Source organism: Tamandua tetradactyla, chromosome X (assembly GCF_023851605.1).
Source record: "Tamandua tetradactyla isolate mTamTet1 chromosome X, mTamTet1.pri, whole genome shotgun sequence".
Classification (NCBI taxonomy): Eukaryota; Metazoa; Chordata; class Mammalia; order Pilosa; family Myrmecophagidae; genus Tamandua; species Tamandua tetradactyla.
In genome coordinates this window covers 65,289,726-65,311,446 of record NC_135353.1, presented here as the reverse complement: position 1 = coordinate 65,311,446, position 21,721 = coordinate 65,289,726, and the positions used below count along the sequence as shown (strand labels likewise).

Genomic DNA, 21,721 nt, shown 5'->3' with positions numbered 1-21,721 from the left:
TGCTTTGATTTGTTGATATGGTGTATTATATTAATTGATTTTCTTATAGTTGAACCATCCTTGCAAACCTGGGATGACTCCTACTTGGTTATGGTGTATGATTCCTTTAATTTGCTATTGGATTCAATTTGCAAGAATTTTGTTGAGGATTTTTACATGTATATTCATAAGAGAGATTGGTCTGTAGTTTTCTTTTTTTGCAATATCTTTCTCTGGCTTTGGTATGAGGATGATGTCGGTTTTGTAAAATGAGTTAAGTAGCTTTCCCTCCTCTTCAGTTTTTTTGAAGAGTTTGAGTAGGATTGGTACTAATTCTTTCTTGAATATTTGTTAGAGTTCACATGTGAAGCCATGTAGTCCTGGACTTTTCTTTTTGAGAAGCTTCTTAATGACTGATTCAGATTCTTTACTTGTGATTGTTTGTTGAGATCATCTATTTCCTCTCGAGTCAAAGTTGGTTGTTCATGCCTTTCTAGGAAGTTGTCCATTTCATCTTTACTGTTATATTTATTGGCATAAAGGTGTTCATAGTATCCTCTCATTACTTCCTTTATTTCTGTGGGGTCAGTGGTTATGTCTCCTCTCCCATTTCTGATTTTATTTGTTTGAATCCTCTCTCTTCTTCTTTTTGTCAACCTCGCTAAGGGTCCATCAATCTTACTGATTTTCTCATACAACCAATTTCTGGTTTTGTTGATTTTCTCGATTGTTTTCATGTTCTCAATTTTATTTATTTCTGCTCTAATCTTCATTATTTCTTTCCTTTTGTTTGCTTTCGGGTTAGTTTGCTGTTCTTTCTCCATTTCTTCCAAGTGGACAGTTAATTCCTCCATTTTTGCTCTTTCTTCTTTTTGATATATGCATTTCAGGCAATAAATTTCCCTCATAGCACTGCCTTTGCTGCATCCCATAAATTTTGATATGTCATGTTTTCTTTTTCACTTTGCTCTAGATATTTACTGATTTCTCTTGTAATTTCTTCCTTGACTCACTGGTTGTTTAAGAGTGTATTGTTGAGCCTCCACATATTTGTGAATTTTCTGGCACTCTGCCTATTATTGATTTCCAACTTCATTCCTTTATGATCTGAGAAAGTGTTTTATATGATTTCAGTCTTTTTAAATTTATTGAGACTTGCTTTGTGACCCAGTTATAGTCTATCCTTGAGAATGATCCATGAGCACTTGAGAAAAAGGTATGTCCTGCTGTTGTGGGGTATAGTGCTCAATAAATGTCTGTTAAGTCTAGCTCATTTATTATAATATTCAAATTCTCTGTTTCTTTATTGATCCTCTGTCTAGATGTTATGTCCATTGATGAGCGTGGGGAATTGAAGTTTCCAACTATTATGGTAGATGTGTCTATTTCTCTTTTCAGTGTTTGCAGTATTTGCCTCATGTATTTTGGAGCATTCTGGCTCGGTGCATAAATATTTATGATGGTTATGTCTTCTTGTTGAATTGTTCCTTTTATTAATACATAGTGTTAATGTATTAATTACATTAATGTCTCTTTTAACTGTTTTACATTTGAAGTCTAATTTGTTGCATATTAGTATAGCTATTCCTGTTCTTTTCTGGTTGTTTTTTGCATGAAATATCTTTTCCAAACCTTTAATTTTCAACCTATGTTTATCCTTTGGTCTAAGATGTATTTCCTGTAGACAGCATATAGGTGTGTCTTGTTTTTTAATCCATTCTGCCATTCTGTGTCTTTTGATTAAGGAATTTAATCCATTAACATTTAGTGTTATTACTGTATGGGCAGTACTGTCTTCTACCATTTTGTCTTTTGGATTTTATATGTCATATGTAATTTTTCTTCTTTTTACCTTTACTGATAGTCTTCATTTCTACAGTCTTCTCCACACCTCTCTCTTCGGTCTTTTCATATCTATCTCTAGTGCTCCCTTTAGTATTCCTAGCAGAGCCGGTCTCTTGGTCACAAATTCTCTAGTGATTTTTTGCATCAAGATGTTTTAATTTCCCCCCCCCCATTTCCAAAGGACAATTTTGCTGGGTATAGAATTCTTGTTTGGCAGTTTTTCTCTTTTAGTAATTTAAATATATCATCCCATTGTCTTCTCGCCTCCATAGTTTCTGCTGAGAAATCTATACATAGTCTTATTGGGCTTCCCTTGTATGTGATGGATTGCTTTTCTCTTGCTGCTTTCAAAATTCTCTCTTTCTCTTTTACATCTGACATTCTGATTAGTAAGTGTCTTGGAGTATGTCTGTTTGGATCTATTCTGTTTGGTGTATGCTATACTTCTTAGATCTGTAATTTTAAATTTAAAAATTTTCAAAAGAGTTGGGAAATTTTTAGTGATAATTTCCTCCATTAGTTTTTCTCCTCCTTTTCCCTTCTCTTCTCCTTCTGGGATACCCACAGCACGTATATTCATGTGCTTCATGTTGTCCTTCAGTTTCCTCAGTCCCTGCTCATATTATTCCAGTCTTTCCCTTATATTTTCTTTTGCTTGTCAGATTTCAGATGTCCCATCCTGCAGTTCACTAATCGTATCTTCTGCCTCTTGAAGTGTGACATTATAGGTTTCCATTGTTTTTTTCATCTCTTCTACTGTGCCTTTCATTCCCATAAGTTATGTGATTTATTTTTTCAGACTTTCAATTTCTTCTTTTTGTTCATTCTTTGCCTTCTTTATATCCTCCCTCAATACACTGATTTGGTTTTTGATGACGGTTTCCATGTCTGTTAGAATATTTTGAATTAATTGTTTCAACTCCTGTATCTCCTTTGAATTGTTGGTTTGTTCCTTTGATTGGGCCATATCTTCAATTTTTGTAGTATGATTTGTTATTTTTTGCTGGCATTTAGCATTTAATTACCTATATTAGTTTATTCTGGAGATTATTTTCACTTTTTTATATAGGATTTTCTTGCTGCATGACTTTGTTGTCTGTCTGTTCTTTGACATTTGTTTCAGCTAATTCTGGACCTGTAGCTTAGGTTTTGTTTAACAGATCAGAATTTTTCAGTTCTTGTTTTCTTGTTTCTTGCCATGCCTGTATGGTGCCTCCCCCCCACCCCCAGCCTTAGGAGGGTATACTTAAGTATTATAGACCCCAATCAGATTTTTCCAGACCAAACTGGCCCCCTCTCAAGAGGAAAGAGTCACCTGCATCAGTTTTCCTTGAGGGTGAGACCCAGCAGGTTGAAAGACTTTCTTATGAAGCCTCTGGGCTTTCTGTTTTTCTCTTCCTGCCCAGTATGTGGCACTTGTCTGCCTGCAGGTCCCAACAGCATAAGGTGATGCAGTACCTTTAACTTCAGTAGACTCTCTCTGCTGGGCATGGCTGAGACAGAGGAGAGGTTATAGGCTGATTTTAATCCTTCACTTTCCAGACCCTGGGGTCTGAACTCCTTGAGGTAGGGATTCCATCTGAGCTGGGCCCCACCCCTCTCCTGGGGAAGGTACAGGCTCCACGAAAACACTCAAAACAAGTGTAATTCTGCCTATGCCTGGGGCAGTGGAGACTGAGAAGCCTTGCAGCTGTATCCAAAGAGCAGTCAAGCAGAAGAAGCACAGCCACCAAAATGAAAGAGAAAAGTCCTTTTCAGAGTAGGGCTCACGTTCCTTGAGCTTGCCAATCAAGAGCTTAAGTTGGTACATTGCTCTGTTTATCTCCAGGTCCTATGTGCTCCCTCCTTTCCTTCAGGACCCAGACCTTTTCAAATCCAAAAAACCCTCTGGTTTGTTTTTTTTTTTCCTTTTTCCGTCAGCCCTGCCCCCTCTGCACCAGTACAAAAACCAGCAACCTCGAGGTTCAGCTGAGCTAGGGGCCTATTTTTAGTTGTCAGAATTTGTTAATTAATTCCACAATTGGAGTTTGGTTGCACTCAGTCCCTGCTGCTGGTAAAATCTCTTTCCTTTACCCTCTGGGAAGCAGCCTGTTGGGAGAGGCGCCAGCCACCAAGGCTTGGGAATCTCATGGTTCTGGGAGACTTGTAGCCGGTCCAGCTGGTCCAGACTGGGGTACGCTGTGTGTCCGGTCACTGACGTGGCCCCAGCAGTTGTTCTGTACTGTTCCTGCCTATTTATTAGCTGCTCTGGAGGACGCACTAAATCCCACACCTCACTAACCTGCCATCTTGGCCCTCTATTTTATTCTCTTTGATACTTTCATAAATGAATTGTTTTCTTAATTACATTTTCAGATTGTTCATTGCCAGTATATAGAAATGCAGTTGATTTGTGTACATATTAATGTTGTATCCTACAATCTAGCTGAACTCATTTATTAGTTCTAGTAGATTATTTTGTGATTTCTTTAGGATTTTCTATATAGATCACAGGATCTATGACTGGTGATATTTTAACTTCTTCCATTCCATTCCTTTTTCTTGCTTAATTGACCTCGTTAGATTCTTCAGTTCAGTCATGAGTAGAAGTGGTGAGAATATGCATTCTTGTTTTGTTACTAATTGTTGGGGAAGTGATCTGTCTTGTATCACTAAATATGATTTCAACTGTGAGTTTTTGTAGAGTCCCTTTATCAGGTAAGGAAAGTTCCCTTATATTCCTAGTTTTTCATGTTTTTTCATGAAATGTATTTTTTTCAAATCCTTTTTCTATGTCTTTTGAAACAATCATGTGCTTTCCCCCTTTTATTCTATTAATACTGTATATTACATTGGTTAATTCTCGTATGTTGATCCAAGCTTGAATTCCTGGGATAAATGCCATCTAGTTTTGGTGTACAATGCTTTTTATATGTTGCTGGGTTCGTTTTGCTAGTGTTTTGTTGAGGGTTTTGTGTTTATATTCATAAAAAATATTGCTGTGTGGTTTCCTGTGATATCTTTGTCTGCTTTTCGTATCAGGGTCTCATCAAATAGTTTGGGTAGTATTTCCTCCTTTTCTATTTTTGGAACAGTTTTTGAAGGACTAGTGTTAATTCTTTTGTTTTTATTTCATTTTATTGTGAAAAATAACATATACAAAAAAGCAATAAATTTCAAAGCACACCACAGCAATTAGTTATAGAGCAGATTTCAGTTTGGTACGGGTAGAGTTCCACAGTCTTAAGTTTTTTCTTCTGGCTGCTCTAAAACCCTGGAGACTAAAAGAAATATCAGTATAATGATTCAGGCATCATACTCATTTGTTATATCCTATATTCTCTTTTATAACTACCCCTTTCCTTTGATCTTTTTGTTAGTTATATATTTTTCTTATTGATATATATTATACATTACATACAATGTAATCATCCAAAGTGTACAATCAGTGTTTCACAATCTCATCATATAGCTGTGCATTTATCATCACAGTCAAATTTTTTTTTCTTTTTTGTGAAAAATAACATATACATAAAAGCAATAAGTTTCAAAGGACAATGCAACAATTACTTGTAGAACACATTTCATTATTTGGTTTGGGTTGCAGTTCCACAATTTTAGGTTTTCATTTCTAGCTGCTCTAAGATACTGGAGACTAAAAGAAATATTAATATGATTCAGCAGTTGTACTCATTTGCTAAACCCTACCTTCCCTGTATAACTCCAACATCACCTTTGATCTTTCTCCAACTCTCTAGGGGTATTTGGGCTATGCCCATGCTGACTTATTCATGTTGAAAGGGGCCATTGATAATGTGGTATAGGGGGATAGAACTAGTTGATGTTCTGGAGAGGCTGGCTCTCTGCCTTTCAGGACTTATCTGGTCCAGGGACCCATCCGGAGGTTGTAGGTTTCTGGAAAGTTATACTAGTGCATGGAACCTGCGTACAATCTTATATATTGCTCTAGGTGTTCTTCAAGATTGGCTGGAATGGTTTTGGTTGGGGTTTAACAAGTTATCTTAGGTAGCAAGGGCTAACTGAAGCTTGCCTAAGAATGACCTCCAGAGTAGCCTCTTGACTCTCTTTGAACTCTCTCAGCCACTGACACGTTATTTGTTACACTTCTTTTCCCCCTTTTGGTCAGGATGGCATTGTTGATCCCATGGCACCAGGGCCAGACCCATCCCTGGGGGTCATCTCCCATGCTGCCAGGGAGACATTCACCCCTGGATGTCATGTCCTGCATATGGGGGAGGGCAATGACTTCACTTGTAGAGTTGGGCCTAGAAAGAGAAAGGCCACATCTGAACAACGAAAAGGTCCTCCAGAAGTAACTCTTAGGTATACCTATGGGTAGGCTAAGCTTCTCTGCTACATACATAAGCTTCACAAGATCAAGCCTCAAGATCAAGGGCTTGACCTATTGATTTGGGTCTCCATAGTGTTTGACACAGTATCCTGGGTTTCCCTGGTGGAAAAGTTTAATACTTTCATATTTTTTCTCCCGTCCCTCAAGGGACTTGCCAATACTTTTTGATTATTAGCTTAATATATTCTAGGATGTATCCAGACATTACATTAAGCTATACATGATTAAAGTCCCTCAATCTTATTCTGGGCTCCCCGTGTTTTGATTGTTCAATGAGGTATCCAGACAGGTTGAGTTAGATTATGTGCTATAGAAAATTCAGTTTCTGGACAAAATAAACATTTCTTCTACCTTTGGTCTCAGAGAATAGGTCAGGTTCTAAAATATAGACAATGTTTTCCTTAACCCCAGTGCTCTGAATTACCTTAATCCCGACCTGACAGGCTTCATTCTTATCTCTAAATACGTATATAAAACAGCCTCTCAAGATCCAGAAATAATAATTACCACTCCAGACTAAATGTGTCTGCTAGAAGAGCTTACAATTTAGGCCACTGCGTTCTTATAAGTATTTTCTAAAGGAGACCCTACAGTAATTGAGCTTTCATTTCTAGCTTATTTTGCCTTACAACTTAGTTCCTTTTTGTAGAAGGACAATATTCGATCATATGTATGTATCATCATTCACTGATCTGACTTCTCAGTCAGTGCATCCTTTAGCATTCATTAGACTTCATGTATAATGCCCAAAGTCCACAGTCCACAGTCCATCAACACTCTCAGTTTTACATAATTGAATGAATACATTTTTACAAGTTTTTATATTGGGTTGAATGGTGAACTCATAGCTGTCTTTTTTTTTTAAGCTTTTACAGTAGAGATTTATTAACTTATAATTTATAGTCCTTAGGCCATAAAAATTTCCAATTCGAGGTATCAACAAGATAATACCTGGACTCTGAAGATAGGTTGCAGGCATCTGGGACACCTTTGCCACATGTCCTTCTCTCCTGGGTTTAGTTGCTTTCAGCTTCTGGCGTCAGTGGCTTCCTCTCAACTTCTCTGAAGGCTTTTCTGTGAATTTCATCTCTTAGGTTCTGTTTTATCCTCTTATAATGGACTCTAGCAAGACAATCAAGACCCACCCTGAATGGGGGGTGGGGATGGTATCGCATCTCAAGTGAAATAACCTAATCAAAAGATCCCACCCACAATAGATCTACACCCACAGGAATGGATTAGAAGAAATGGCATTTTCTGGGGTTATAGAAACAGCTTCAAACTACCACAACCTTAAAGAACATTTTGAGGGGAAAGTGATTTGGGTTAACCTAAAGAACAATTTTATCCAGTCACTGCCTAGTTCAATTATTGAATAGATTTTGAACTCAAAATATCATTAATGAAAGCAGGGAAAAAAGGTTCTCAAGTATGTATGTCTATTATATGTGTAATAGAGCTGAGGTACAATCTCCAAATGTTTTGGCATTGCACAAAAATCTTCAAGGTAGAGGTTAGCAAACTAGGTTTTTTTCTCTTAATTTATTTATTTATTAATTAAAAAAATTTAACAACAAACGAACAAAAACATTAACATATGATCACTCCATTCTACATATATAATCAGTAATTCACAATATCATCACATAGTTGCATATTCATCATTTCTTAGAACATGTGCATCAATTCAGAAAAAAGAAATAAACGAAAATAGATAAAACAAAGATTATACATACCATACCCCTTACCACTCACTTTCATTGTTCACTAGCATTTCAAACTAAATTTATTTTAACATTTGTTTCCCCTATTATTTATTTTTATTCCGTATGTTCTACTCATCTGTTGACAAGGTAGATAAAAGGAGCATCAGACACAAGGTTTTCACAATCACACAGTCACATTGTGAAAGCTATATCTTTATTCAGTCATCATCAAGAAACATGGTTACTGGAATGCAGCTCTACATTTTCAGGCAGTTCCCTCCAACCTCTCCACTACATCTTGAATAACAAGGTGATATCTACTTAATGCATAAGAATAACCTCCAGGATAACCTCTTGCCTGTGTTTGGAATCTCTCAGCCATTGACACTTTGTCTCATTTCATTCCTCCCCATTTTGGTCGAGAAGATTTTCTCAATCCCTTGATGCTGAGTCTCAGCTCATTCTAGGATTTCTGTTGCATGTTGCCAAGAAGATCCACATCCCTGAGAGTCATGTCCCACGTAGACAGGGGAGGGCGGTGAGTTTGCTTGCTGTGTTGGCTAGAGAGAGAGGCCACATCTGAGCAACAAAAGAGGTTCTCTTGGAGGTGACTCTTAGGCCTAATTTTAAATAGGCTTGACCTATCCTTTGTGGGGTTAAGTTTCATATGAAAAGACCCCAAGACTGGGGGCTCAGCCTGTAGCTTTGGTTGTCCACACTGCTTGTGAGAATATCAAGAATTCAACTTGGGGAGGTTGAATTTCTCCCCGTTCTCACATTCCCCAAAGGGGACTTTGCAAATACTTTTCCACTCACTGATCAAATCACTCTGGGATTCATTGGGGCATCACTCTGGACAAACCAACAAAATCTCATGTCCTACCCAAGATTCCAAGTACTTATGGTGTTCAATCAAGCTATCTACATAAGTTATATTAGGAAATGCACTAGTCAAAGTATAAATTTTGTACCAAATAAACATTTTTTGCTTTAGTCTCACACATAAGGTGAAATTTTAACATATTAATTACCACCTGTTTTCTGCACCCTGCAGTAATGACATTCCTTTGTTCTTCCTCATGCAAAAACATTTTTATAATTTGTACATTTAGTCACTATTATTATACAGTCTAGGCATTCCTAGATTATACCATCTCAGTCTTTAACGTCTATCTTTGTTTCTGATTTCATTTCTTGTAGGCTGGTTTTAATGGCTTCAAATCACCAAGTCCTGGTGTCTGAATTCCTTAATGGAGAGATTCCATCTGAGTTGGGCTTCACCCTTCCCCTGAGGAAGGCACAGGCTCTAGGCAAGCCCTCAGATGAGCTTGTTTCTGCCTATACCTGGGGCAGTTGCAGCCTGAGAAGTCCTGCGGCTGTATCCAAAGGCAGTCAAGCCTTTGTAGAAAGACAGCCACAAAACCTTCTGTTTCTTTTCTTTTTTTCTTTTTCCGTCAGCCCTACCCCCTTGGCGCCAGGGCAAAAATGAGCGACCTCCGCTTTGACCAGGTTCACCTGAGCTGGGGGCCTATTTTTAGTAGTCAGAATTTGTGAATTAATTCCACAATTGGCATTTGGTTGGACTCAGCCCCTGCTGCTGGTAAAGTCTCTTTCCTTTCCCCTCTGGGAAGCAGCCTGTGGGGGAGGGTTACCGGCTGCTGTGGCTTGGGGAACTCATGGTTCTGGGGAGGCTCGCAGCTGGTCCAGTTGGTCCAGACTGGGGTACGCTGTGTGTCCGGACACTAACGTGGCCCCAGGAGCTGTTCTGTACAGTTTCCGGTTATTTAGTAGTTGTTCTGGGGGACGAACTAAAACACACACATTGCTAAGCCGCCATCTTGGCCCCACCTCCCTCATCATAGCCATCTTTTGATCCATATTGTACATTGCCCTCCCCGAAGGGTTCTATCATGTTGATGTCAGTTTTCTTCATTGGCTCTGGCGTGTAACTTGAATGGTTTCGGTTCCAAGTAAGAAAAATCCTAAATCACAATATCTTAAATAGTAAAAAGTAATTTATTGTCTGGTATAAATTAAAAGTCCAGATGCAGGACAGGTTTAAGGTGTGGTTTGATCCCAAGAGCCAGATTACCAAGACTGCAGCTCCATTTGCTCAAATTATCTTCTCTGCCTCCTCTGATTGTTGCTTTTATTCTTCAGCTGACCCCCTTAAGGTAGCATGTTAGCTGCCAGCAGCTCCTAGAGCCATGAATTTCCTTGTTCACATTTAGGGAACTAGAGAGCTTCTCTTTGCTCCATCGTCAAACTAAAGTCTAATCTTCCTTTTGATTATATCACCTTAGGTTGCAGCTTTAGGTTGGAGCTAATCTTAGAAGCCAGAAATGTGATCTGCTGATTGACTTGGGCTGATTCCATTCTCTATTCCCATAATGAGACAAACCACCCACACAGGGGATGAGATGACTCTGATTGTTTAGGCTAGTGAGGGCCCATGCCTGAAACTAGGGCTGGGTTGAGGCCCCCTAAACTCCATGGTTGTGAGATTCTGATTTCTTATGTGAAGAAGAAATGGTAGAATGGATTCTTTGAAAACAATAAAAATGACATTAAATATTAGCAATTTTTGCAACTGCTACCACCAGCTTTATTTATTCTAGAAAGGAAGTAGTAAAATTTGTCATAAGAATAAATTTCAAATGATTGTCCCATAAAATATCTTTTACCTAAGCACCTAGAATAGCATTAGCTTTTTAAAATTTTATTTTATTTTTTATTGCTTCTTTTTTAGTGCATTTATCATCACAATCAACTTTTTAAAAATTTTTTGTGGAAAACATATATATAAAAAATCAAATTAGAAAGCACATTGCAACAATTAGTTGTAGAACAGATCTCAGAGTTTGGTCTTATATATAATTTTTTACCTCAGTTCTTCCATTAATGCCTGAGTTAATATTTATTTCATTTTTTAAAAATTGTACCATATTGAGTCCCTTGTCTCTATCTGTATCTATTTTTCATGTGTTTATCATGGTGTTAAAATATATAGCAATCATATTTGATTTGATACCAACTTGACTTCAACAGCATGTAGATACACTGTTCTATATTCTTCGACCCCCCACTTTTTTTGTACTTATTACAAATTATCTTTCTTCATTTTATGTCCCGAACCATAGATTTACCATAACTTTTAATGCATTTTCATTTTAGCACCTGTAGGAGGTAAGAACTGGCCAGTGTGGCTTCTTGAACACCTAAATTATGGAATAAAAACTGAACTTGAGGTCAAACACTTGCCAAATATGAAAAGGAAATGATACACTTAATATATAAAGAGCTTATACTAATCTCTAAGAAAAGAAAAGCTTAAAAATGTAAAAATGAGCAATGAACATGAAAATATTAGTCACAGAAGAGGTTATATAGATTGATAATAAAGCATGAAAAAAATTTAACCTCAAAGAATTTCAAATTAAAACTATAGATGCCATTTTCACCTACCAAATCAGCAAAAAATGATTCTAATTATTATAATTCTCAGTATTGATAAAGTACAGTGAAATAAACATGCAAATACTGTTGGCCAGAAATATAAATTGGTACAATCTTTCTGAAATGTGATTGGGCAATAATATCACATCTTTTTAAAAATAATACCCCTTGGCCAAATAATTTCATTATGAATATGTATCCTGAGAACATAGTAAAAATCCTGATAGAAGATTTCTATGTAGATGTATTCATTGCAGTGTTATATGTAATAGTGAAAAGTTCGAATCAACCTAGTACCCAACAATAATAGAGTGGTTAAATAATTTATAGTATATCTAGTTTATTACATTGTTTTATACTCTTAAAAATGCTATTTTAGAAGAATATTTAATGGTATTGCAAATAAATGTTCAATATAATGCTAAGCAAAGAAAATTAAGATTTAGTATTTCATATTTAAAAGGGAAAAAAGAAGAGGAGAAAAGCCAAAAATCACAGCAACTTGTTAACGGTGGTGATCTCTGGGTGGTGGGATTACAGGACTTTTAAGTTTCTTTAAGTTTCTTTTGAATTTCTAGCAGAGTCCCACTGTTTCCAAATTCTATAAATTATGGGTTTCTTACTTTTATAATAAAGAAGTGTTGGTCAAGTGTTATATAAAAGTAAGCATCTGACATTCATATGTAAGGTAGATTAGAAGAAGAAAAATTAAGGGTGGTAGTGGGCATGGAGAAGAAAAAGCAAATGAAGACATTTCATAAGAAGAAACTCTAGACTATGAAAACAGATTGGATGTGGTAGATATAGGGTTTTTAGCATAAATCAAAATCAGGATAAATAAGAAGAGAATTCACTTTGCTAAAGGAAATAAGGTGTTTAGTTTTAGGCATAATTGAGGATGATTGACATCTAAGGGATGTTCTCCTATAGAAATTGGAAATACAGATAAAGTTTGTTTCTCCACTTTTAGTGAGATTATATGATTTTTTTTTCAGATTTGGTGATAGAGCTTCTTTACTCATTGAAATTAGTCTAAATCAGAGAGAGGTTTTACTGATTGCGTTTCAAAATAATTCATGATATTACTGCTTCATTTTACTTGTATATTCCTGTATAAAACATTGACTAGCAGATGTTACTCTGACTTCACCTTGCTTTGCTTTGGACTGACTCACAGTACTCGTGTTTCGTTATTACTACTCTCGTTGTTACTGTTGAAGAAAGCTGTTTGAAAAAGAAATGTAATGTTACGTGAAACAAAATTTACTTTTTTATATTTTTCCTCTGAATCTTAGGCAATGAACATTTTGACTTCAGTGTTACTTCTGTATGCAAAAGAGGAAGAAGCTTTTTGGCTTCTGGTTGCTGTCTGTGAACGAATGTTGCCTGATTATTTTAATCGTCGAATCATAGGTAAATTTCATATATATATATTTCTTCCTAAATAATTTCTGTGTTGTCTATCTAGCACCAATTAATTACAAATCAAATGAAAGAACTTATTAATTTGGTTGTGAAATATGCAAAATGTAAGCAGAATCAAAATGTTACATTCACTGACATGCTCAAGAGCTTTTGTAGTAAGTATATAATTGGAAAGATTATTTGGTATATTATTTATTTTTTATAAAGTACCTGGTCTATTTCTTAACAAAATGGAAAACTTAAGTTTACTATCTCCGTATTGCTAAAACAATGGTGATCAGAAGTTTCGAGGGGGTACTGGAGAGATTTTTAATAGTTTCTTGATGGGAAGGGGACTTTAATCATCTTAAAATCTCCACATTTATATGAAATATATAGATACTTGCATTGTTGGAAAGAAGGATCAAGTTCATGGCTTGTTAATTGTGTAATGCTCTCTTCAGTCATCAAATATTTATAGCTCTATGATCCCCTACCTCAAAACCTATATGGTCTCTCCTTTGCACACTTATAAGTCCTTCGTACCTTGGTTATGTCATTGATTGTATTCTCTTTCATTATAATTATTTGTGTGTTTGTCGTAAGTGCTACTAGATAGTAAGCTCTTTTAAAATGAGACCATGTCATGAATTGGTATATCTCTTATAGTACCTAGTACAGGTCTCTGCACATAATAAAGACTCAATAAATATATATTCAGGTGAATTTGAATTGAGTTTCTTAAGTGCTTCTTGATGCATGACACTTTGTTAGAAGCTATAGAGATGTATTAAATATTGAAAAGGCAGTGAAGAAGTTCATAATATAAGGAAGAGAGATGAGCTATATTAGCATACTAAAGAAGTGGGAAGGTAAAGTAAACCAGTCCTTTTGAAAGGTGTTCATTTACTAAACTTCTTTTGATATTATCCAGGTGCCTTGGTGGATCAGGCAGTCTTTGAAGAACTTACTAGAAATCATCTCCCTCAGCTGACAGAACACATGACTGATATGACATTCTTTTCCTCAGTTTCTCTCTCATGGTTCCTCACACTTTTTATTAGTGTGCTACCTATTGAAAGTGCAGTTAATGTGGTGGACTGTTTCTTCTATGATGGAATAAAGGCTATTTTACAACTAGGATTGGCAATACTTGACTATAATTTAGACAGATTGCTGGCATGTAAAGATGATGCTGAAGCCGTGACAGTTTTAAACAGGTATTGTAAGAACCACAGCATTTAAAACTGGAGGGGAACTCAGAGATTATGTTGCTCAAACCCTTTATTTTCAAGATTAGGAAACTGAGTCCTATAAACTTCAGTTGTCCAAGTCTCAAAGCTAGTTGAGTGGAAGAGCTAGGTCTTAAGTTCAGTTTTCTGTCTCCAAATAGAATATAGCAAAAGTAAATTACTTAGAGGTAAACCACTGGGGTCTTTAACTATTTCCACTAAATTTGTTGATTCAGTATGCTGGGAATTTTATAGTCCTGATTTGAGCTATAAAGTGTCCCTGTGTAAAAGTAATTTTAGGGTGGTAAAGGGTAGCTCATAATGTGAAATGTCCAGTAGGGGAAGTTGTGCTAGTTTCCAAGTGGTTTCAGTCAGGTTGCACTTTATTTTGCTAATAGCTTTTGTATGTATGCGATTTTGTATTGGAGCACATGTGTGTGGTGTGCGTGTGTATGTGTATAGATATATGTGTGTGTATATATATATATATATATATATATATACACATGTAGATATAAATGTATATATATATACACACATATACATTTATGTTGAATGAATATTTGAATGGACAAAAGTTATAATGGTGCATCAAATTCCATTATGTACAAAATAAAATAGAAACGGCTCATTCTAGCATTCAGAATTTTCTGTTATAAGGCCTTGATAAACCATTCTTAATTTATTTCTCCTTATATGCCTCCCTCATATTCTATATTCCATCCTTACAGGGCTATGTTGTATTTGCTGAGTGCTCTCTGAGTCTGTTTGCTTCCCTCTCATGGTCTTTTCTCCCCTTGAAATGATTTCTTCACTATTCCATTTCCTCCATCCACACCTTCCATATTACCAACGATCCTCAATTCTACTTCTTTATAAGACCGTACTTTGTCTACTCAGTTGAAATTTTTTAAACTTTTTTATTGTATAATATAACATATATACTAAACAAAGAAAGAAAAAAAAAACAGTAGTTTTCAAAGCACCCTTCAACAAGTTACAGGACAGATCCCAGAGTTTGTCATGGGCTACCATACCATCAGCTCAGATTTTTCCTTCTAGCTGCTCCAGAATATAGGAGGCTAGAAGGAATAAATATTTTTTATATCACAATCAACTTTTTTTTCCCTTTTTGTGAAAATAATGTATATACAAAAAATCAAAAAATTTCAAAGCACATTGCAACAATTAGTTGTAGAACAGATTTCAGAGTTTGGTATGAGTTACAATTCCACAATTTTAGGTTTTTGCTTCTAGCTGCTATAAGATACAGAAGACTAAAAGAAATATCAGTATAATGATTCAGCAATCATACCCGTTTATTAAACCCTACCTTCTCTGTATAACTCCACCATCACTTTGATCTTTCTCCCACTCTTTAGGGGCATTTGGGCTATGCCCATTCTAACTTTTTCATGTTGGAAGGGGCTGTTGATAATACGGGATAGAGGGATGGAACTACTTGATGTTTTGGAAAGGCTGGCCTCTCTGCATTTCAGGACTTATCTGGTCCAGGGACCCATCTGGAAGTTGTAGGATCTGGAAAGTTACCCTAGTGCATGGAACCTTTGTAGAATCTTATATATTGCTCTAGGTGTTCTTCAAGATTGGCTGGAATGGTTTTGGTTGGGGTTTGACAAGTTATCTTAGGTAGCAAGAACTAACTTAAGCTTGCCTAAGAGTGACCTCCAGAGTAGCCTCTTGTCTCTATTTGAACTCTCTCAGCCACTGACACCTTATTTGTTACACTTCTTTTCCCCCTCTTGGTCAAGATGGCATTGTTGATCCCATGGCACCAGGGCCAGATTCATTCCTGAGAGTCATCTCCCATGCCACCAGTGAGACGTTCACCCCTGGATGTCATGTCCTGCATATAGGAGAGGGCAATGATTTCACTTGCAGGGTTGGGCTTAAAGAGAGAAAGGCCACATTTGAACAAAAGAGGTCCTCCAGAAGTAACTCTTAGGCATACCTATAGGTAAGAGAGAAAGGCCACATCTGAACAAAAGAGGTCCTCCAGAAGTAACTCTTAGGCATACCTATAGGTAGGCTAAGTTTCTCTGCTGCATACATAAGCTTCACAAGATCAAGCGTCAAGATCAAGGGCTTGGCCTATTGATTTGGGTGTCCCTAATGTTTGACACAGGATCAGGGGTTTCCCCAGGGGTAAAATTTAATAGTTCCATTTTTTTTCCCATCCCTTAAGGGACTTTGTCAATACTTTTTGATCACCTGCTTAATATATTCTAGGATGTATCCAAGTGTTACATTAAGTTATGCAGGATTAAAGGACCTCATTCTTAGTCTGGGTTTCCTGTGTTTTGATTGTTTAAATGAGCTATCCAGACAGGTTGAGTTAAATTACGTACTGTGGAAAATTTAGTTTCTGGACAAAATAAATGTTTCTTCCTTTGGTCTCAAAGAGTAGGTATGGTTTAAAATATATTACCCCTGTGTTCTGAATTACCTTAATTCTGACCTGATTGGCTTCATTCTTGTCTCTAAATACCAGATTATACATATATAGAAGAGCCTCTCAAAATCCAGAAATAATAATTATACTCAGTTGAAATTAAACTATAATTAGGGGGAAATTAGACATCATTTTCTCTGCTATAATTATTTTAGTTCCACTAATTCTTGTATTAATATCACTTTTGGATAGGTTCTTTGACAGTGTCACTAATAAGGATAGTCCATTGCCTTCAAGTGTTCAACAGAGTTCAAATGCACTTGATAATAAAAGCAGTCATATTAGAGTGGATATTACAGATTTGATTAGAGAGTCAAATGAGGTAAGTTTTTTATATCATAAATACAATTTCATAATATATTTTAAGTGTTTGATACTATACTTATATTTGTAGTGATATATTAATAGTTAGATAATAATGCAAGTAAAGGTAAAAATCCAGCTTCGGTTTTAAATGAGTTCTATAAGGTATTCTAGGTTATATAAACTGCTCTGTTTCAATTTGCTTTTCATTAAATGTTACTGTGTTCACTTGCTTTCACAAATAATAACGACTTTTAAACATCTGTCATTATATATAAAGGTGAAAATTATTTTCTCCTTAGAGGCTAAGAATTTTACCAGTCTTCTTAATCTAGACACATAGTAGATCGAATTCTCTACAGAGATTATATAGAAACACTGAAATGTGGGTGGTAAAAATTTGCATGATCACTGAGCAGTCAGGAAAATAGCTAGAAATAGAAAATAGAACCAAGGTCTCCAAGAATTGAATATGATAAAATTCAATTATAAGAGAAGTAGATATTTATTATGAATGAGTATCCACTGAAATACTATTTCTTGCAGAAATATGGTAATATTCGCTATGAAGATATACATAGCATGCGTTGTCGAAATAGATTGCATGTGATACATACCCTAGAGAAAACAACAAAACAGAATGTGGTAAGTGTCTACTTGAAGGGGAAAGTCCATTGGAGTTACATTTTTTTCTCCAAATTCCATTTAAAAATTTTCATTCTGTATGATGAAAAGGAAAATAGCTAAACTTTTAAGCTAGATTTTTGCCATGACTTAGCTCACTGTAAATTATTTGAGAGGAAATGTTATTTTCTTCTAATTGAATAATGTTGGTTATTCCATATTTTGAGTTATTTGACCATTCAACGTCACTGTAGCTCTCTGTTAGAAACTATGCTGTAAGTATTTAAGCATAGTTTCTTTGTGATGTCCTTCATCAATAAGAATAGCTGACCTACATCGTAGTCAATGTTGTTAATAAATATGATTATCCTTGGATACTTAAAGTAAATGAAAAGGGTGTAAAACACTGTGTTTTAATACTCTCCTTTAAAATATTTAAATGGATACATAAGAAGCTATTATTATTGGTTGCCTCTGGTGAGTGGGATTAATAGGGTTTTGGTTGGAAGGGGGAAGGGTTTTACTTTGTTGTGTATACTCTTCTATACTGTTTGAGTTTGTATTGTTTTTGTAATTTTAAAAATTTAAAAGTTTTTTCTTACCTTAGTGATTTATAATCAAAGTAAAATATTCTTAAAACATAATATACAGTAGTCTTGATTCTTGAAGAGGACTGTATAACTATATAGCTTTTGCAATGTGACTGTGTGATTGTGAAACCTTGTGTCTGATGCTCCTTTTATCCAGGGTATGGACAGATGAGTTTAAAAAAAAAAAATGAAGGGCGGGCCGCGGTGGCTCAGCGGGCAAAGTGCTTGCCTGCTATGCCGAAGGACCTCGGTTCGATTCCCGGCCCCAGCCCATGTAACAAAAACGGAGAAACAGAATACAATAAAAAACAAGAAAATGTTTAAAAATGTTTCCCTTTCTTCCTTCCTTCCTTCCTTCTATCCTTCCTTCCTTCTCTCTGTCTTTCCTTTAAAAAAAAAAAAAAAAAAAAAAAATGAAGAAGAAATAAATAAATAATGAGAGAGATAAAGGGTAAAATTGGGTAGATTGGAATAATGTTAGTCAGTGAAAGGGAGGGGTAAGTGGTATGGGATGTATGAGTTTTTTTTTTCTTTTTATTTATTTTTCTGGAGTGATGCAAATGTTATAAAAAATGATCATGATGAAAAACACACAACTATGTGATGATGATATTGCGACTCACTGATTGTATAATACGGTTGGACTGTATGTTTATGCAGATTGATCAATAAAAGTATTTTTTTAAAAACTTAATAATATATTCAGTTTGCAATTTTCTACAACCTGCTTGCTGAAAGGCTGAGTCCTCAGAGGTGAAAATCTGGGAAGATAAATATTTCTGAAGATTCCAGATTAAGAATCTAATTAGATAATGCAGTGACACCTCTGTGAAATAGCAGAGGGTCCCCTTTAGTTTTTATGTTAACTTTTTAAAAAATTTAGTAAGGCAATACAAGCTCATTTTAAATAGTTCAGACATTATAGAACCGTAAAATATAAAGGTCCCCACCCCAAGTATAACCATTATTAAAATGATTTAGCAAATATCCTTCCAGTTCTTTTTTTTAAATGCATCTGCAGACACAAATGTGTATGGGCAGGGCGGATGGGAAAAGGAGTGGGTATATATTGCTTTCAATGAGATCATATCAGTCACTTTCTTCTGCAACTCGCTTTTCCCACTCAGAAATATATCGTGGTCATTGCATATCAGCACATATGAATCTATCTCACCCTTCTTCATGAATGTTTAGTGTATCATATTATGGATGTACCATAATTTATTTAACTATTCCTCTATTTATGTAAATTTAGTATGCCTCCATTTTTTTTCTCTTACAAGTAATATTTTGGTGAAACTTGGTTGTATAAATATTCTTACACATTTACAGGAGTATTTCTGTAAATTAGATTCCTGGAAGTAGAAACTAGGTCAAAGGATATGCTCACTGAAAATTGTGACAGGACATGCCAAATTATTCTCCAAAAGATTTGTATCAAATTATACTTCAATCAACAATGTGTAAAAATGCCCCTTTTCCCACATTTTCATTAACACCAAATACTAAAAATCTTTCATTTGGCATTACTGTCACCCAGGCAGTGATAGGGTCAGGCTTGAGATGATGAGCAACAAAAAAACTTCTGATTTCTTCCAATTTGATAGATAAAATCAAATCTCAGGTTAATTTTCACTTCACTGGGTCACATATATTTGTTTTTTTATTTTTATTTTTTATTCACATATATTTATTAGCCTTTTTCATTTCTTCTCTCAGTTACCTGGCCATCTGTATATTTTCTTTGGAGAGATGGCTATTTAAGTCTTTTGCCCATCTTTTAATTGTGTTGTTGGCCTTTTTATTGTTAAGTTAAAGGATTTCTTTATATATTCTGGATAGTAAACCTTTATCATATATGTGGTCTCTAAATATTTTCTCCCATTGTGTAAGCTGCTATTTTATTTTCATGATAATGTCCTTTGCAGAACAAAAGTGTTTCATTTTGATGAGGCCCCATTTATCTATTTTTTTCTTTTTTGTAGCTGGTGCTTTGGGTATAGTCCTAAGAAATAATTTTCTATTACAAGGTCGTGAAGATGCTTTCCTTCATTTTATTCTAGGAGTTTGATAGTTCTAGCTTATATTACTGTGTTTGATCTATTTTTAGTTCACTTTTTTGGTATATGTTATGAGTTAGGGGGTCCTCTTTTTTTTTCTTTTTTGCAAATGAGATCCACTTTTCCCAGCACCACTTGTTGAGGAAACTGTTCTTTTCCAATTGTCAAAAATCAGTTGGCCATAAATGTGAGGATTGATGATTGAGCTCTCAATTATATTCTATTGGTCTATATGTCTGTCCTTGTACCAGTACCATGCTGTTTTTTTAATACAGTTTTATTGAGATACACTTACACACCATACAAACCATCTGAAGTATACAATCACTGACTTACAGTATCATCACATAGTTGTGCATACACCTCCGTGATCAATTTTGGAACATTTTTATTACTCCAGAAAGGAAACGAAACTAAAAAATAAAACCCAAATCCTCCCATACCCCTTATCCCTCCCCCCCACCCACTCACCCATTAACCCATAGTATTGCTGTGGTACATTTGTTAACTGCTAATGAAAGAATATTAAAATATTACTGTTAACCATAATCCATAGTTTGCAATAGGTACATTTCCCCCCATGTATCCATCTATTATTGTTTTTAACATTTGTTCCCCCTATTATTTGTTTATTTTTAATTCATATATTTTAATCATCTGGCCATACTGTAGGTAAAAGGAGCATCAGACACAAGGTTTTCACAATCACACAGTCACATTGCGAAAGCTGTATCATTATACAATCATCTTCAAGAAACATGGCTGCTGGAACACAGCTCTACAGTTTCAGGCACTTTCCTCTAGCCCCTCTAATACACCTTAGACTAAAAAGGGGATATCTATATCATATGTAAAAATAACCTCCTGGAATTCTTGATATTCTCACAAGCAGTACAGACAACCAAAGCTATAGGCTGAGCCTCCAATCTTGGGGTTTGTTCAAACTTAACCCCACAAAGGATAGGTCAAGCCTACTTAAAATTAGGCCTAAGAGTCACCCCTAAGAGAACTTCTTTTGTTGCTCAGATGTGGTCTCTCTCTCCAGCCAACACAACAAGCTAACTCACTGCCCTCCCCCTGTCTACGTGGGACATGACTCCCAGGGGTGTAAACCTTCCTGGCAACGTGGGACAGAAACCTAGAATAAGCTGGGACTCAGCATCAAGGGATTGAGAAACCTTCTTGACTAAAAGGGGGAAGAGCGAAATGAGACAAAATAAAGTGTCAATAACTGAGAGATTCCAAACAGAGTCGAGAGGTTATCCTGGAGGTTATCCTTAAGCATTAAATAGTTATCAACTTGTTATTCAAGATGTAATGGAGAGGCTGGAGGGAATGCCCTAAAAATGTAGAGCTGTGTTCCAGCAGCCATGTTTCTTGAAGATGGTTGTATAATGATATAGCTTTCACAATGTGACTGTGTGATTGTGAAAACCTTGTGTCTGATGCTCCTTTTATCTACCTTATCAACAGATGAGTAAAACATATGGAATAAAAATAAATAATAGGGGGAACAAATGTTAAAATAAATTTAGATTGAAATGCTAGTGATCAATGAAAGGGAGGGATAAGGAGTATGGTATGTATGAATTCTTTTCTGTTGTCTTTTTATTTCTTTTTCTGAATTGATGCAAATATTCTAAGAAATGATCATGATAATGAATATGCAACTATGTGATGATATTGTGAATTACTGAT

At 35.7% G+C, this 21,721-nt stretch overlaps 1 protein-coding gene across 1 annotated transcript in view; it reads left to right on the top strand.

The window, feature by feature from the left end:
* TBC1D8B (TBC1 domain family member 8B) overlaps nucleotides 1–21,721 on the top strand; it is a 93,956-nt gene that overhangs the window by 58,732 nt on the left and 13,503 nt on the right. Inside the window, exons 11-14 of the mRNA XM_077145929.1 lie at nucleotides 12,633–12,750; nucleotides 13,676–13,961; nucleotides 16,639–16,768; nucleotides 17,296–17,394. Coding sequence (XP_077002044.1) covers nucleotides 12,633–12,750; nucleotides 13,676–13,961; nucleotides 16,639–16,768; nucleotides 17,296–17,394 — 633 coding nt within the window. The remainder of the gene's footprint in view (nucleotides 1–12,632; nucleotides 12,751–13,675; nucleotides 13,962–16,638; nucleotides 16,769–17,295; nucleotides 17,395–21,721) is intronic.